Source organism: Pituophis catenifer, unplaced genomic scaffold (genome assembly GCF_029215685.1).
Source record: "Pituophis catenifer annectens isolate HBS135680 unplaced genomic scaffold, rPitCat1.0.hap2 SCAF_1, whole genome shotgun sequence".
In the NCBI taxonomy this organism is placed as follows: Eukaryota; Metazoa; Chordata; class Lepidosauria; order Squamata; family Colubridae; genus Pituophis; species Pituophis catenifer.
Window position 1 is genome coordinate 340,760,414 of NW_027256881.1, and position 18,177 is coordinate 340,778,590.

The 18,177-nt window shown below is 45.8% G+C and overlaps 1 protein-coding gene across 1 annotated transcript in view; it reads left to right on the top strand.

The window, feature by feature from the left end:
* The window catches only part of POLRMT (RNA polymerase mitochondrial), a 69,295-nt gene that overhangs the window by 15,206 nt on the left and 35,912 nt on the right, over window positions 1-18,177 (top strand). The window contains exons 5-10 of the mRNA XM_070944414.1: window positions 3,843-4,026; window positions 6,889-7,038; window positions 8,496-8,657; window positions 10,704-10,874; window positions 13,437-13,676; window positions 15,957-16,742. Coding sequence (XP_070800515.1) covers window positions 3,843-4,026; window positions 6,889-7,038; window positions 8,496-8,657; window positions 10,704-10,874; window positions 13,437-13,676; window positions 15,957-16,742 — 1,693 coding nt within the window. The remainder of the gene's footprint in view (window positions 1-3,842; window positions 4,027-6,888; window positions 7,039-8,495; window positions 8,658-10,703; window positions 10,875-13,436; window positions 13,677-15,956; window positions 16,743-18,177) is intronic.

The window sequence follows — 18,177 nt, forward strand, 5'->3', positions numbered from 1 at the left end:
AAGGACTAGGCGTGACATGGTATTCTAGTATTTGAGAGGCTGCCACAAAGAAGAGGGGGTCATTTTCCAAAGCACCAGAAGGCAAGACAAGAAGCAATAGATGGAAACTAATCAAGGAGTTAAGGAGAAACTTCCTAATAATGAGAACAATTAACCAGTGGAATAGCTTGCCTCTAGAAGTTGTGGGTGCTCCATCACTGGTGGTTTTTAAGAAGAGATTGGACAGCCACTTGAATTGGACTAGAAGACCTGCAAGATCCCTTCCAATTCTATTCTGATTGATTGACTACCTGTACCATCTAATGGGGAATGGTGAGAGGTGTCTCCAGACCAAGCGAGCATCAGGTTAACCTCTGACAACCTGCAGTGCTGACAGAGAACGACTGAGATGCCATGGAAGCAATTCTCAAAGAGAAAACGCCGTTCCATAGTTGAAATGCCGCAGAAAACCTACTCAGCGTTTGAATCCTGTTACAAAAGATCAGCGTACATAAATGGTCTAGATAAAAAGTACAGTCGCAAGCATCTGGCGAGATAAATCACTTGCACCAGCCCATAACTGAAATGCTACTGTCCTCTGGTCAACCTTCTATCCTTTAATCTTAGGATAATCGTAGAACGTCAAGGAGGGTATTTATGTGGATGCTAGGAGTCGAAACCACTTGATAGAGCATAATCAATCATAGACTGTGGGATGAGGGGAATGAATGTTATTTTAAACTACGGTCAGAGAAGCTGTGATAGTGGAGAAACCAAAGCATATCTCAAATGCTTCCTTGGGAGATATTGTAGCCACTCACCACAAACATTGATTGATTGATTGATTGATTGATTGATTGATTGATTGATTGTGTCAGCCATCCCAACTTGTTCAACTAGAAAAGAAAGACATTCGAATCCGTTATTAGTGAATGTACACTTTACCGTATTTTTCGGAGTATAAGACGCACTGGTCTATAAGACGCACCTACCTTTTTTGGTGAGGAAAAGAAGAAAAATAAATCTGGCTCTGCCTCTGAGCAATTTTGCCTCATTACAGCAAACAGCCTGCTTTACTTTCATTTTCATTTTCAGCATAGCTTGATTAGCACAAGGGAAAAAAATCTGCTCCAGCACTTTACCTCTTTGCAGCAAGCAGCAGAGCCCTGCGCAAAACAGCTGAGAGCAAAACAGCTGAGAGTCGGGAGGCCGATCCAATCAGCTTGTGCTAATTAGGATGTGCTAAAGCTGAAAGGAGCTGTTTTTTCTTGCTGTTTGCTGCAAGGAGGTAACTGCTGGGAAGCAGAGGCCAAAGGGTGGGGGCCACAGGCCAAAGGACGGGGCTACATTTAAGATGCACCTAAATTAGGTGTATAAGATGCACCTAAATTTTCACCCCCTTTAAGGGGGGGGAAAGGTGTGTCTTATACTCTGAAAAATACGGTAAGTTGTTTCAATGTAGCAAAGCCAGATCTGAGTTTTCGTGCCAAAGCCTCTGATTAACATCTTCCCATCTATCCCCCCTGGTTATCTCCAACTGTCCAATTACATTCAAACAAATTGTTTTGGTAACAGTCCCTGGCTTGATGGGCTGGGTGGTGCTGTGTTCCATGGTGTGACCTTGGACCAGCAACTCTGGACGGCACAAGTAGTTTTGATTCCTTTTATGTTAGCAATGCTGGTGCAGCAGGATGGCAGTCCTGACAGATTGATTGATTAATTGTGCACCCTCAAGTGATATTGACTCTTGGCAATCACATAAATTGATGTTCTCCAGGATAATCAAATCCCAACCGATCACCCCTGTAAATCAACTCCACCCCTCTTATTGCTGCTCGTCTTTTTCTTCCCTTTCCTTCCATCTTTCCCAACTTCTCATGGAAGTTTATGATGCATTCAAAGTAGGATAATTTTGAGCCTGGAGATGGGTGCCTCGGACGAGAGAAGTTTGGAATGATTTATTCTGTGGTCCATTGGGTTGCTTCCTTCTCTGTCTGTGGGATTCTCAAGAACCTCCTTGCCTCTAGAAATTGTGGGTGCTCCATCACTGGAGGTTTTTGAGAAGAGATTGGACAGCCATTTGTCTGAAATGGTAGAGGTTCTCCTGCTTGGGCAGGGGGTTAGCCTAGAAGACTTCCAAGTCTTCTGACCTAGGCTTCCTTAGAAAGTATAAAGCACAATCTTAGTCCCTCAAAACCTCTTTTTATTTATACGGCTGTAAATTACTTCCATTTACAGTCCGCAAGGCTTGATAAACAGTCTTTCAGAGGAAGGTTATCGACACCCACCTATCTCACGTGAAACGCTGCCAGAGAGCTAATTTCCAGACGCAGGGCAAGGCCAAACTTGGCACAGAGTCACAAACAGAAGTTTCAAATCTTGAATGGGCCAGATGAACTAATTGCTTCCTGCAAAAGCTCACGTCCCATTCGCTTCTCTTTGATGTCTTATGGGAGGGGCCAATCATCTCCAAGCCTTACTTCCAAGTCGACCCTGTTTCCTTAATTGTTCCTGTCTCCTGGCAGCTCTGCGCATGCGCACACTGGGAACAGGCTCACGTTGCCTCACTGATGTCAGACTCCGGAGACTCCGGAGGCAGCAAAGAATTACCAGATGGCCTTGGCCCCCTCTCTGCTTTGACTCAGAGCCATCTTCCGAGCCTTCCCCAGACTCCAGGACTGGCCCACGTTCCTCCCCAACGTCCTCACTGTTCGAATCTGCTGCCAGCTCTGCTGGCCACTGGCGGGCCACCACAGTTTGTTCCAACTCTTATTATTCTGTTATACTCCACAATATCATTGTTCAAAAGCGTCAACATTCTTTCTGTCCTGCTACTGCGGACTTCAACTTGCTACCATAGAGTGGTACCATAGAGTATCACAGAGAAAACCGCAGGATGTTGATCTTTACGACAATCATTCTGCCAACGAATCCATCCAATGCTCTTGATCTAACTTCAAATACCATCTGCTGAGGATGATGGGAGATCTTATTAGCAAGCTATGCCAAGGAGTTTCCTTAGTCTAGATCAGTGTTTCTCAACCCTGGCATGTGGCGTGTGGACTTCAACTCCCAGAATTCCCTAGCCAGCCATGGCATTGGAAAACAGTGACTTAACGACCAGTCCTTACACTTACGACCATTGCAACATACCCACAGTCACATGATTAAAATTCAGATCCTTGGCAACTGGCATGTTTTTTACGAGGGTTGCAGCATCCTGAGATCATGCGACTGCCGTTTGCAACCTTCGACAAGCAACATCCGTGGGGGATGTCACGTTCACTTCATGACTGCATGATTCTCTTAACATCTGCGGTGATTCGCTTACCAACCATAGCGAGAAAGGTCATAAAACTGGGCACAAGTCACTTAGCAAAACCACCTTTGTTTAGCAATGACAATTGTGGTCATAACTTGAGGAATATCTGTATCTGTGCCCTTAGCCTCCTGTGTAAGCCGTCCTCGACTTGCGATCACCGTTGAGTCCCAAATTTCTGTGGCTGAGCAAGACAGTTGTTAACGAAGTTGTGTCCCGTTTTATGACCTTCCTTGCCGCTGTTGTCAAGTGAATCACTGCAGCAGTTAAGTTGTTAAGTGAACCTGGCTTCCCCGTTGACTTTGCTTGTCAGAAGGTCACAAAAGGGGATCACGTGACCCCGGGACACTGCAACCGTCATAAATACGAGTCAGTTGCCAAGTGTCTGAATTCTGATCAGGTGACCACGGAGATGCAGCAATGGTCGTAAGTGTGAAAAACGGTCATAAGTCAGTTTTTCCAGTGCCTTTGAAATTTCCAACCGTCACTAAACGGATGGTTGTAAGTCAAGAACGACTTGCTCAGGCTCTCCTCTCTCCAACAGATGCATTGAGCAGCTGGAAAGTGAGGGCTTCTCCTTGCAAAGCTTCTTCAAGGATTCCACGTACGAAGACAATGAAGTCATGATGATCCTGAGGGCCATCCAGACGGTCAAGCCAGACTTCCAGCCGGAATTCTTTTCCCCTCCAACCTCCACGATCCCACTACTGGAAAAATTCTACAAGAAGGTAAAATTGAAGCCCTCGCTACCTCCCAGGTGGTTTATTTGATAAAGCCTGTTTCCCCCCACCCCCCGATTCCCCCACCCCCTCCCCATGCCATCCCTCTGCTAAACACCTGATTCTCACAGCACTGTCTTAGGCCTAAAGATATTTACCCATGTAATGGAGCTGTGTTGCTACCACTTTGTTGTTTGTATGTACATTGAGAGCTTATGCACCGGAGACAATTCCTTGCATGTCCAATCCTATCCCATCCCATCCCATCCCATCCCATCCCATCCCATCCCATCCCATCCCATCCCATCCCACTCCATTCTGTCCTTCATTCCAATATTCTATTCTATTCCATTCCATTCCATTCCATTCCAACTCTACTCTTATTCCTTATTCTACTCAACTCTACTCTACTCCTATTCCTTATTCTATTCTATTCTATTCCATCCCACTCCATTCTATTCTTCATTCCAATATTCTATTCTATTCTGTTCTATTCTATTCTATTCCATCCCATCCCATCCCATTCCACTTCATTCTATTTTTCATTCCAATATTCTATTCTATTCTATGCTATGCTATGCTATGCTATGCTATTCAATTCCATTCCATCCCATCCCATCCCATCCCACCCCACCCCACCCCAATCCACTCCATTCTATTCTTCATTCCAATATTCTATTCTATTCTATTCTATTCTATTCTATTCTATTCTATTCTATTCTATTCTACTCTACTCTACTCTACTCTACTCTACTCTACTCTACTCTACTCTACTCTACTCTACTCTACTCTATTCTATTCTATTCTATTTCATCTCGTCCTACCCCACTCCACTCCACTCCACTCCACATTTTATTCCACCCCACTACATCCCATACTACCCTGTTTCCCCCAAAATAAGACATCCCCTGATAATAAGCCCAATTGGGCTTTTGAGCACATGGCAATAAGGCCAAGCGCTTATTTCAGGGTTCAAAAAAATATAAGACAGGGTCTTATTTTCGGGGAAACACGGTATACCATTTGTGTCTTTGCGTTGTATCCCATCTTCAATTAGGAGTAAAATCTCCTTCTCTACATGTTGCCTTGCAGTGGGGTGTTATTGGCCAGGAATTAAACTTGACTTGGGGGCATATTTTTCTTAAAAAAAATAAATAAACAAGCAGGATTTGCCTTCCTTCAGCTGAGGCATTTTTATTTTATTTTATTTTATGCCTTTAATTCTGAGCCTTTCCTCTGTCAAACTCACGCATAACCCCAAGTGCCCTGGTGTGTTTTTTTTCTGGCTCATCTCCACCACATGACCGTCATCTCTTCCTCACGCCTGAGCGAAACACATTTCAAATAACCTAGCCAGGGGTTGGGAACTATGGCAACTTTACAGCCTGTGGACTTCAACTCCCAGAATTCCTGAACCGGCTGCACTGGCTGGGGAATTCTGGGAGTTGAATTCATCCAGTATAATATAGTATGGTATGGTATGGTATGGTATGGTATGGTATGGTATGGTATGGTATGGAATGGAATGGAATGGAATGGAATGGAACCCACCACCCAGGGTGGATAAAAATCAATGATTTTTTTAAAAAAATCAAAAAAATTTGATTTTTTTTAATTTAAATCGGATTTTTTTGATTTTTATCGAATTTATTTTAATAAAAAACTTTTGGGGTAAAAATCTATCGTAAGATAGTTTTCTATTTAAGATACATAAATAATTTAGTTTATTCAGCATGAAATGGAGCTTAGTTATGTAGCATGAGGCTGTATATTCTGCAACACTGGGACTATCGGTGAGTCAACAGTGGGTCAAAGGAGTAGCAGAGATGACAGTTGCTCTTTAAAAATTATGATTTAAATCGAGTTGATTTAAATCAAGCCTTTTTACTAGCGATTTAAATCTTGATTTAAATTGTGATTTAAATCAACTCGATTTAAATCAAATCCACCCTGCCACTACCCACTTTACGGTATGTTTCTGTTGCTCCCCTGTGGGAGGAGGTTTCAAAATATTTCTAGCAGGACTACCAGATTCTGTAACAGCTTTGTTTCCTATGCCATCCGTCTGGTAAACTCACCAGATTCATTTTTCTCGCCATGTGTATGTATATATGTATACACATCCAAACTACACTGTGTTGTTTCTCTTCGTCATATAATATATGTGAATATATGCATAATATTTATATATATACCCTGTTTCCCCCAAAATAAGACACCCCCTGATAATAAGCCCAATTGGGCTTTTGAGCGTGTGGCAATAAGGCCAAGTGCTTATCTCAGGGTTCAAAAAAATATAAGACAGGGTCTTATTTTCGGGGAAACACGGTGTATGTATATGTATGTATGTATGTATGTATGTATGTATGCATGTATATATGTATTTCTCTTTAGCCAGGTTCTACCTACGTAAACCAAGATATTATGCAGCCCTAGTTCAGTGAAACCACAATTCACTAGTTTCTGGGCTTTTTTTCTTCTGGCAGCCAGCAGACTCTTTGCTGCCCATTGGGAGACTAAGATAGATAAAAAAAGCCCAGAAACTAGTGAATTGTGATTTCACTGAACTAGGGCTGCATAATATCTTGGTTTACGTAGGTAGAACCTGGCTAAAGAGAAATAAACATAAAACCTACGAAAAAGAAAGAAAAACAAATATGTATATACATATATATTTGTCATGTTTAGGTAGTGTATGTTGGAAGTGGTGACCTTTTCAGAGCTGTATGCGATGAAATTTTATTTTAATGTATGCCGATTAGTGTACATTTAAAATGACAAAGTTATTCTAAGTTCTAAGTCTAAAGTTTAAGGACTACAGGTATCCCTGAGACATCATCACGGATTTCTTCCTCTTTACTTTCCCCTCAGAAGAAGTCCATTTCTTACAGCAAGCTCAATTTCACAGCAGAAGAGCTGCAGCAACGGTTCCGAAAACAATACAACTCGGAGACGTCCGACAGGGTCACGGTTGAGTCAGTGGAAGCCACTAAACCTATCACAGCTACAACTATCAAAGCGGTAAAGTTAATTCCTGAGGAGAAAGTTGCATTTCCGGCCAGAATAAAAAGGGAAGGGATAAATACAGGAAGTCCTCAAGTTACAACCATAATGGAACCTGCCCATCATGGTTGTAACGTGTGACATATTATGACCTTTTTTTTGTGGCAGCCGTTAAGCAAACCAGTGCTTCACTATGGGCACGGTTTTGCCAAAAACTGAACGTGGATGCCGGTTTTCGGCAAACCCGTTTGTAAAATACAGTCAGGTATCTGTGGAATGCTGCAAACAGTCGTAAATGTGGCCCAGTTGCCAAGCGCCCGAAGTGTGTCACATGCCCACTGGACGCTCTGACCGTCAGCATTTCAAATCTGGGTTGTAAGTACCCCTCAGGTAGGTCCATTGGAACTTCAAACAATCGCTAAGCAACCAGTCGTAAATTGAAAACTATTTGTCCATCAAGGATGGTTGCAGGAATTGGATATTAGCCATGGTGGCGCAGTGGTGAGAATGCAGTATTGCAGGCTAATTCTGCTGACTGCCAGCAGTTCGATCCTCACGACTCAAGGTTGACTCAGCCTTCCATCCTTCCTAGGTGGGTAAAATGAGGACCCAGATTGTCAGGGGCAATATACTGACTCTGTAAACTGCTTAGAGAGGGCTTATAAAAGCACTGTGAAGCGGTATGTAAGTGCTATTACTATGTGTAGTTCAAGTGTGCAAAACCCTGTGCTCACTTAATCTAGTCTAGTGGAAAGAAGGACCAGGGGTGACATGTTAGCAGCCCCTCCAATATTTAAGGGGCTGCCACAAAGAAGAGGGAGGGTCAGCCTATTATCCAAAGCACCTGAAGGCAGGACAAGAAGCAACAGATGGAAACCAATCAAGAAGAGAAGCAACCTAGAATTAAGGAGGAATTTCCTGACAGTGAAAATAAAAAATAAATCAGTGGAACAATTTGCCTCCAGAAGTTGTGGGTTCCACCCAACAACTTTTCAAGGAGGTTTTCAAGGAGAATTTGGACAATTTGTCTGAAATGGTGGAGAGTCTCCTGCCAGAGCAGGGGGTTGGACTAGAAGACCTCCATAGTCCCTTCCAACTCTGGTATTCTGTTATGTTTCCAAGGCAGTGCCTTGATATGATGGTTGGGCAATTCTCCGAGTTGGTCAGGTTTTAGTAGCAGATCGTCAGTTATTGAAATCAAGTAACAGCTACAGGGTGGCCTTTATCCAGGAGTGGGCCATTAATTTTCCAAAGGGGGTACCTGAGAAACTGGGACTGTTGTGGAGGGCCACTGCCGCTCCCCTCCCCACCCCCATTACCCCGCTACTGCCCACTTACTAACCATAAGAAAATCAGGTATGACTCACTTAATGACCACATCACTTAGCAAGCGAGATTCTGGTCCCAGTTGTAGTCATAAATCAAAGACTTCCTGTACAGTTAATAATCTTTTCTATTCTCATCCATTTCCACAGAGGGAAATTTTGAGCAAGATTCGTTCTCAATGGGAGGCAACTTTGCTTCACAACCTGTCGAAGCTCAAGAAGCAAGAGAACATTTGGCGTACGTCCAAACTAGATGTCTATCCGTTTCTTTGTGTGCTGACCGAAAAGGAATATGTAGATCTTATGATGCAGGTAAGTTGTGTTATACTGGTAGAAAGAGAACATTTGTAACTGTTTCTGCCCCAGCTCCGGATTCCCAAGGATTGTGACACACACCAACAGTCCTTATCAAAGTTATAACGTACCAAGAATAAATAAAGTCCGGCAAAGGTTGGCAACCAGCCCAGAAAACAAGATACAATAAGACACTCACTCTCCAAAATGCTCTGTAATAATTACACGTTGTTTCCAGCAAGAAATTACTAACTGCATGCGACTTAAATAGGCTAAGGGAGTGGCCAATTATCCTCAAATCTTACTCTCAAGGAGATCTCCTCCTCCTGAGTAGCCACTCCTGCCTTTTGGCAACCCTGCGTGCTCGAGCATTGAGGAGAGGCTCCTCCACTTCGCTCTTTCCACTGGAAGGAGCCTCTGGAGGTTTTGAAGGCCCTGGCTGAGTCTCTGCTTCTGACACCACATCCTCTTCAGCCTCGTCGCTGTCCGACGCGAGCGCCGGCTGCGCAGGCTGCTGGCACGACCCCACACCAGCCTCCTCGTCAGGATTAGCCACGATCCGCACAGGCCGTTGGCGGGCCACAACAGTAACTCAGGGCTGAAATGTGGTGTCCTTGGTGCTCTCTGAGCTTGGTTGTTTTCTTGCAGACATTTCATGACCCAACTAGGTAATATCATCAGTGCTAGAAGGGAGAGGGGTTTGCAGAGAGGAGCAGGAGGAGGACTGTGGGGTCATTGGTGCTTTCTGAGCTTGGTTGTTTTCTTGCAGACGTTCCATGACCCAACTAGGTAACATTGTCAGTGCTAGAAGGAGTGAGGTTTGCTCTTTGTTTATACAGGTAGTCCTCGACTTACGAATGTTCATTTAGTGACCATTCGAAGTTACAACAGCACTGAAAAAAGTGACTTATTCTTATGACCATTTTCACACTTGTGACCATTGCAGCATCCGCACAGTCATGGGAATAAAATTCGGATGCTTGCCAACTGATTCATATTGATGACATTTGCTGTATCCCAAGTTCATGGGATCCCCTTTTGCAAGCTTCTGACAAGCAAAGTCACCGGGGAAACTAGATTCACTTTAACAACCGAGTTCATAATTTTGTTAAGTGATTTCATATAACAAAAGTGGCAAGAAAAGTCGTAAAATGGGGCAAAACTCACTTAACAAATTTCTCTCACCTAACAATATAAATTTTGGGCTCAGTTGTGGTCATACGTCGAGGACTTACCTGTATATAGCGGCTTGTTGCTTCTGAGTGTCGGTGGGAGTGTTCTTGAATAAATTGTGTTAGTTGCCCCTGCTATTGCCGAGGTGGCACAGAGCCGAGGTGGCGCAGTGGTTAGAGTGCAATACTGCAGGCTACTTCAGCTGACCTCTAGCTGCAGTTTGGCAATCCAAATCTCACCAGGCTCAAGGTTGACTGAGCCTTCCATCCTTCCGAGATTGGTAAAATGGAGACCCAGATTGTTGGGAGCAATATACTGACTCTCTAAACCACTTAGAGAAGGCTGTAAAAGCACTGTAAAGTGGTATATAAGTGCTAAGTAGATAGGGTGGAGGAAGGGAAGGGAAGGGAAGGGAAGGAAGGAAGGAAGGAAGGAAGGAAGGAAGGAAGGAAGGAAGGAAGGAAGGAAGGAAGGAAGGCCCGTGGTGGCACAATGGTGAGAATGCAGTATTGCAGGGTCACTCTGCCCACTGCCAGGAGTTTGATCCTGACAAACTCAAGATTGACTCAGCCTTCCATCCTTCCGAGGTGGGTAAAATGAGGACCCAGATTGTTGGGGGGGACAATAGGCTGACTGTAAACCACTTAGAGAGGGCTGTAAAAGCAGCATGAATATATAAGTATATTCATTATATATAATTATATATGGTATATAAGTCGACATGCTATTTCTATTGCTATTGCTAAATAATAAAAACACTAAGTAATAAAGTAAAACTGAAGCAAACGTAGAACGATGCCTCTTACCTTTTTTAAATTAAACTTAAAATTGCTACAGGTCTGCATCTTGAGTCTCTTAAGTTGTCTTTGTTTTATCTTGCCTTCTTTACAGACGGTTTTCAGCCTGCCAGCCCTTGGGGAATGTGTCAGCATCTTAGCGAAGGATCTGGGTACCAGAATCTACAATAAATACACCATTCTTAGAAAAAGCTGTACCATTTCGGAGGACAATTTTGAGAAGACCTATGATAGCTACGTCAAACTTTTGGCCAGTGATAATCAGGTAGCCAACTTCAGTTGCCTTAGGTGACACCTTTAACTAAAGCATCTCTAGTTTCTGGATTGACCACTTTCCTGAGAGGATTTTTTTGGGTTCCAACAGCTCAGGGCTATTTTGAGCCAAAACTATCCTGTTTTCCCGAAAATAAGACAACCCCTGATAATAAGCCCAATTGGGCTTTTGAGCGCATGCACTAAAATAAACCTCCCCCCCCCCCGAAAATAAGCCCTCCCCAAAAATATTTAACTACAGAACTGGAAACCAGGTAAGACGGCATTTTGCTCCACACGCCCCAAAATAATAAGACCTCCCCAAAAATAAGGCCAAGCGTTTATTTCGGGGTTCAAAAAAATATAAGACAGGGTCTTATTTTCAGGGAAACATGGTAGAATTTTCAGAGTTCCTTTCTAAGGTTGATTTAGAGGAGATGTTTTCAATTTTTTTCAACTCATGGAACCTGTTAGTTTTTTTTTTTTTAAAGTATCCTGAAAACTGAACAAGAAGCACTAGTGATTAGAAAATTGGCAATATAATGTAAATTAAAACTATTTACAGATAGTCCTCGATTTTCAACCGCAATTGAGCCCAAAATTTATGTTGTTAAGTGAGTTTTGCCCCATTTTACAACCTTTCTTGCCAACGTTGTTAAGTGAATCCCTGCTGATTATAAATTAGTAACACAGTTGTTAAGTGAGTCACTTTTCTCCCATTGACTTTGCTTGTCCAGAAAGTCGCAAAAGGTGATCCAATGACCGTGGGACAAAGCAACAGTCATAAGTATGAACCAGTTGCCAAGCATCTGAATTTTGAATTTTGATCATGGGGATGATCCAAAGGTCATAAATGTGAAAAATGGTCATAGGTCACTTTTTTCAGTGCTGTTCTAATTTTGAGCCATCACTAAATGGCAATAGCACTTAGACTTATATACCGCTTCACAGTGCTTTCCAACCCTCTCTAAGCGGTTTACAGAGTCAGCCTCATTGCCCCCAACAACCTGGCTCATTTTACCCACCTCGGAAGGATGGAAGGCTGAGTCAGCCTTGAGCCTGGTGAGATTTGAACTGCCAACTTGCAGGCAGCCGGCAGTCAGCAGAAGTAGCCTGCAGTACTGCATTCTAACCACTGCGCTACCGCAGTTCTTAACAGAAGTGTTGTAAGTTGAGGACTACCTGTAATGTTAAATACAACATTTCATATTTACAAACCCACAAAAAATTAAACGGGTATTTTAGGTTGTTGTAGAGGTTAAGGTGTTAACCAAACAATTCCAGTTGATTAAAGTGCCAACCTAGCAGTTTGAAAGCATGCAAATGCGAGTAGATAAATAGGTACCACTTTGGTGGGGAAGGTCACAGCGCTCTGTGATGTCACGCTGGCCACATGACTGTGGAAATGTCTTCAGACCACGCTGGCTCAATGGCCTTAACAGAGAAGAACACCGTTCCCTAGAGTCAGCCACGACTAGCAGGGTAAAATCCGCAGGGACTCTTCATAGCAATAGCACTTAGACTTATATACTGCTTTACAGCCCTTCTCGAAGCAGTTTACAGAGTCAGCCTGCTGCCCCCAACAATCTGGGTTCTCATTTTACTGACTTCAGAAGAACGGAAGGCTGTGCCAACCTTGAGCTTGGTGAGATTCGATCTGCCAAATTGCAGGCGGCCGGCAGTCAGCAGAAGTAGCCTGCAGTACTGCATTCTAACCACTGTGCTACCACGGCTCTTACATTGCATAAGAGCTAAGACCAAGGAGATGGACGACACCAAGGGCGAAGGCTTCTTATCCCGCCAACCATCTCCAGCAAGTTCAGTGAGCAGTGCAGCGGGTGAATCCAAACAGGTTCAGGTAGAGAGAGCCGCGGTGGGCGCAGTGGTTAGAATGCACTATTGCAGGCTGACTCTGCCCACAGCCCGGAGTTCGATTCTCACCGGTTGACTCAACCTTCCATCGTTCCGAGATAGGTAAAATGAGCCCACAGCCCGGAGTTCGATTCTCACCGGTTGACTCAACCTTCCATCGTTCCGAGATAGGTAAAATGAGCAGCCAGATTGTTGGAGGCAAGACTGGCGGCCCCCAGGGGGAGAGCCTTCTCTGTGGGGGGCACCTACTATCTGGAACGAGCTCCCCCCGGAGATACGGAGGATCCCGGATCTACGCACCTTCCGCCGCGCTCTCAAGACCGTTTTATTTCACGAGGCTGGTTTGGCCTAACCTCTTCCATTCTCTTTTTAATGTCAATTTTAATTTGTTCTTAACCTGGGGTTTTAAATTTGTCTTGGGCTAAATTGATTTAATTCGATTTTACTTCTGCTCTTAAATTTTTGTATTCTATGTGTTTTATCCTGTGCCTGTTCACCGCCCTGAGTCCTTCGGGAGTAGGGCGGTATACAAATAAAATAAAATAAAATAAAATAAAAAAATAAATAAATAAGACACTGCCATTTGTAAACCGCTTAAGAGAGGGCCGTAAAGCACTGTGAAGCGGTACGTAAGTCTTAAGTGCTATTGCAAGTGCGATCGGCCTCCGGAATGTAAACTTCACCCTGTTCCTTGCCTCTGCAGGTGAATCATTATTTGCCACGGGAATATTGGGAGAAGCTGAGAGCAGAGGCGGGTTATAGCCCTTCCTTGATATCCAAGCAAGTCATCTGGCCCCCAAGCCTGTTGATTCAGCTGGGTTTTCAGCTGATAGAACTGATGGTCCAAACTCTCAAGCTGGACAACAGCCTGCTGCCTTCGCTCCCCAAGACGTCCGTCATTCCTGTTCTGTATCACGTCTATTCTTTCCGCGGAACCAAGCAGGTGAGCAACTCGGGACGACTGGTCAAGTGTGCAAAACCCCGAGGCACCTATGTTCACTTAGTCTAGTCTAGTGGAAAGAAGGACCAGGGGTGACATGATAGCGGTCTTGCAATATCTGAGGGGCTGCTACAAAGACGAGGGGAGTCAAGCTATTCTCCAAAGCACCTGAAGGCAGGACAAGAAGCAATGGGTGGAAACTAATCAAGGAGAGAAGCAACCTAGAACTAAGGAGAAATTTCCTGACAGAACAATTAACTAGTGCCATGATGGCGAACCTATGGCATGGGTGCCAGAGGTGGCACGCAGCGCCCTCTCTGATGGCACGTGAGCCATCACACCAGTTCAGCGCTGCTGTGCATGCGTGCACGCCTCTGTTCTGTCCCCGCCCCACACACGCACCCCCACAGACGGCCCGGAGTTAATAAGCCACACGACAAAGTCTTTGAAGATACAGCTGGCAGCAACCCAGTGGCTAGCTGCCAATTCAGACTTTACTCACACAAAACAAAGATTAGACTGCAAGCATTTCGATAAAGCAGGCAAAGTTTCAGCAATACAAGGATAGGTCCAAATGCAGTCCGACAAGGCAGGCAGAAGTCCAGTAACGCAGAGATCATGGATTATTTCTAGTTTTTGCTCGTCACAAACTGAACCAGCCACCACACCCACATTTATACCCTGTGGGGTGTGGTCCAGTGACTCAGCTAATCTCTGGCACGCCTTCCCCTCTGCTGCGCATGCTTCTCCCTGCGCTACTGTCGAGGATCCAGCCAGCACTTATGTCCTTCGTCGCTGTCCACCTGTGGCTGCGGGGACGTGCTTGGCTCTGGGCCTATCTCTTGGCCTTGGGTGTCCTCCGGAGGCATTGCCAGAGAGGAGGGTCCTGGAGAGGGAGGCCTTGCCAACTCCTCTCCCTCACTCTCAGAGTCTGCATCTGTCGATAGCCCAGGCTCAGGCAACGGAGCCACAACACTCTCCCACCGGCCAACTGGTCTTCAGGTCTCTGCTGCACATGTGCAGAGGGGGCACATGTGGGGAACCACATGTGTGGGGGCAGGGCACATGTACAAGGGTGCGCGCATGCGTGGGGTAGTGGTGCACAGGCAGGGGCCATGCATGGGCAGGGGGCATGCGTGGGGGGCGGTCATGTGCACAAGGGTGTGCGCATGCGTGGGGTAGTGGTACGCATGCAGGGGCTGTATATGCATGCGCGGGGCATGTGCCCGGAGGGGTGCACACATTGCATTTTGGGGGTTCAGGCACGCGTGCTTTGGGCACTTGGTCCGGAAAAGGTTAGCCATCACTGAACTAGTGGAACAACTTGCCTCCAGAAGTTGTGGTTGCTCCAACACTGGAGGTTTTTAAGAAGAGATTGGACAACCATTTCTCTGAAATGGAATAGGGCAGTGATGGCTAACCTTTTTGCTGTCGCATGCCAAAAGCAGGGGGAGCGCGGGGGAGGTCGCACACATGTGCCTACACCCATAATTCAATGCGCCTTGCCCACCCACGCATGCGCGCACGACTCCCCAGTGCTCCCTCCACTTTTGGCACGCAATGGTACAGTGGGCCACGTAGGCCCGTTTTTTCGCCCTCCCCAGGCTCCAGAGGCTTTCTAAGAGCCTGAGGAGGGCGAAAACAGCCTTCCCCACCCCTCCAGAGGCCAGAAATGGCCTGTTTCCTGACTTCCGGTGTGCCCAGAATGCCCAAAAATCAGCTGGCCAGCATGCACATGCGCGCTGGAGCTGAGCTAGGGCAACGCTCGTGTGCCCACAGATATGGGTCCATGTGCCACCTGTGGCACGCGTGCCATAGGTTCGCCATCACAGGAATAGGGTCTCCTGCTTGAGCCGGGGGTTGGACTAGAGGACCTTCAAGATCCCTTCCAACTCAGTTATTCTGGAAAGATTTCTGTAAAGCCAGGGAATTTGCCAAAGGTAGCCTGCCTTTCCTTTTTAACAGGGCCCAGGAGAGCCCCAAAATGGTAGCATGCTTTTTCCAGGTAGCCCTTGACTTACAACCATTTGTTTAGTGTCCGTTCAAAGTCACAAAAACACTGGGGGGGGGAAGTGACTTATGACTGGGTTTTCACACTTACCACCGTTGCAGCATTCCCCCCCCCCCCGGTGGTCATTTGATCAAGATTCGGTCACTTCGCCTCTACGTTCACTAAACGAATGGTCGTAAGTCATGGACGACCTTGTAGTATTAAAGAGGATAGCTTTTTCTTTCTTTCTTTTTTTAAATAAAAAAAAAAACTTCTTTATTTTCCTTTTGCAGATAGGCTTCATTAAACCTCACTCTATCCTGATCCGGATTCTCCAGGAGGCTTGGGAGACGACCCTCACCTTCGACTCGTTCATCCTCCCCATGCAGTGTCCCCCCGTGCCCTGGGTCTCTTCCCACTTCGGGGCCTACACTCTTTCTCCCGTCAAGCTGATGCGATGCCAAGACGGGGTAGTCCAGCACGAGCTGCTTTTGGACGAGTGCCCTCACGACCATCTCTGCTTGGTCCTGGACGCGCTGAACTTTCTGGGCAACTGCCCTTGGAAAGTCAACCAACCCGTATTGGATGTGATCATCTCCATCTTCAACGATAAAGGCGATGAGAAGTTGGACATCCCACCGCCGCCATCTTGGGAGGCCAAAGAGCTTGCCAAGCAGCTGGCCGAGAGTGCGCCGATGTCCCGGATGGCTCTCAAATGGAAAATGGCCCAGTGCCGTAAGAAAACCAGGGAGACCTACAGCTTGCGAATGGACATGCTCTATAAGCTGTCCATCGCCAAGCATATGAAAGATGAGGTTTTCTGGTTCCCTCACAACCTGGATTTCCGCGGGAGGACATACCCGTGTCCCCCTCACTTCAACCACCTGGGGGGCGACTTCACTCGGGGGATTCTCCTCTTTGCGGAGGGGAAGCCCCTTGGATCACGCGGCCTGGATTGGCTGAAGATCCACCTGGTCAACCTGACGGGGCTGAGGAAGAAGGACTGTCTGAGGGGGAGGTTGTCCTACGCCAATCACATCATGCCGGACATCTTGGATTCGGCAGACAATCCGCTAACGGTATACATTCAGTGGAGGCGCCATGTTTTGGGGAAGCGTTGCCCTTCTCGGGCACTTTGTGGGTTACAGGGGGTGGGCAGCTTGTGGGAGGGCTGGGGGCAATTAATCCGTGGAATGACTGGCCTCCAGAAATTGGGTGTGAACATGTGTAGAGGAAGGTCGCTAGTGAAGGGGGAAAACGTCAATGGTGAAGCTATGCAAGCAGAATTGGGATTATGACATTTCTTGTTCTTGGGAGATAGTTTGTGGGTTCTTTCTTTCATCCCTTCCTTCCTTCCTTCCTCTCTTCCTCTCCTACTTGCTACCTCTTGCCCTGCCCTGCCCTGCCCTGCCCTCACCCCCCCTCCATTCTTCCCTCTTCCTTCCTTATTCTCCTACCCTTCTTCTCTTCTGATCTCTCCTTCATCCCTTCCTTCCTTGCTTGCTTTCTTCCTCTTCTTCCCTCCTGTCTCTCTCACCTCTTTTTTTCTCTTCTCCCCTTCCTTCCTTTCTCCCCTACTTTCTCTTCTCTTCTCTTCTCTTCTCTTCTCTTCTCTTCTCTTCTCTTCTCTTCTCTTCTCTTCTCTTCTCTTCTCTTCTCTTCTCTTCTCTGCCCTGCCCTGCCCTGCCCTGCCCTTCCCTTCCCTTCCCTTCCCTTCCCTTCCCTTCCCTTCCCTTCCCTTCCCTTCTCCCTTCTCTTCTCTTCTCTTCTCTTCTCTTCTCTTCTCTTCTCTTCTCTTCTCTTCTCTTCTCTTCTCTTCTCTTCTCTTCTCTTCTCTTCTCTTCTTCCCTTCCCTTCCCTTCCCTTCCCTTCCCTTCCCTTCCCTTGTCTTCCCTCCCTCCGTTCCTTCCTTCCTTCTGCTACAGAGCTTGCATTGGAGTGTTTGCATATTTTTTTAACTGCAAAATGGTAGGTGGCAGCATTACTATTTTGGACAAATGCAACAGGGCTTTGTACAGTTGTAAAAGTGGTGTTTGTTGGCCACCCACAATCACAGAAACTGGCTTTCGTGGTTAAGGATTTTCAGATCCAGTTTGCATCAAGGTAGTAGTATACAATAAATTATTCATTCAGCCTTATTTTATATGTATTTTTTTTTAATTTTACTGTTTTATAACCTGTCTAACAGGGAAAAAAATGGATGGGATATGTGGAAAGTGTTTCAGAAGGAGACCTCTTTAGTTGTCCAGAAAGTATTGGTAGTTCCAGACTTAGACCAAAATTGAGCCAAATTTCTGTCACTAAGTGTTGCTAAGCAAGACAGTTGTTAAGTGAGTTTTGTCCCGTTCTATGACTTTTCTTGCCATAGTTGTTAAGTGAATCACTTCAGATGTTTAGTAACAGGGTTGTTAAGTGATTCTGGCCTCCCCATTGACTTTGCTTGTCAGGAGGGGGATCACGTGACTCAGGAGCACTGCGACCGTCATAAATACGAATCAGTTGCCAAGCGTCTGA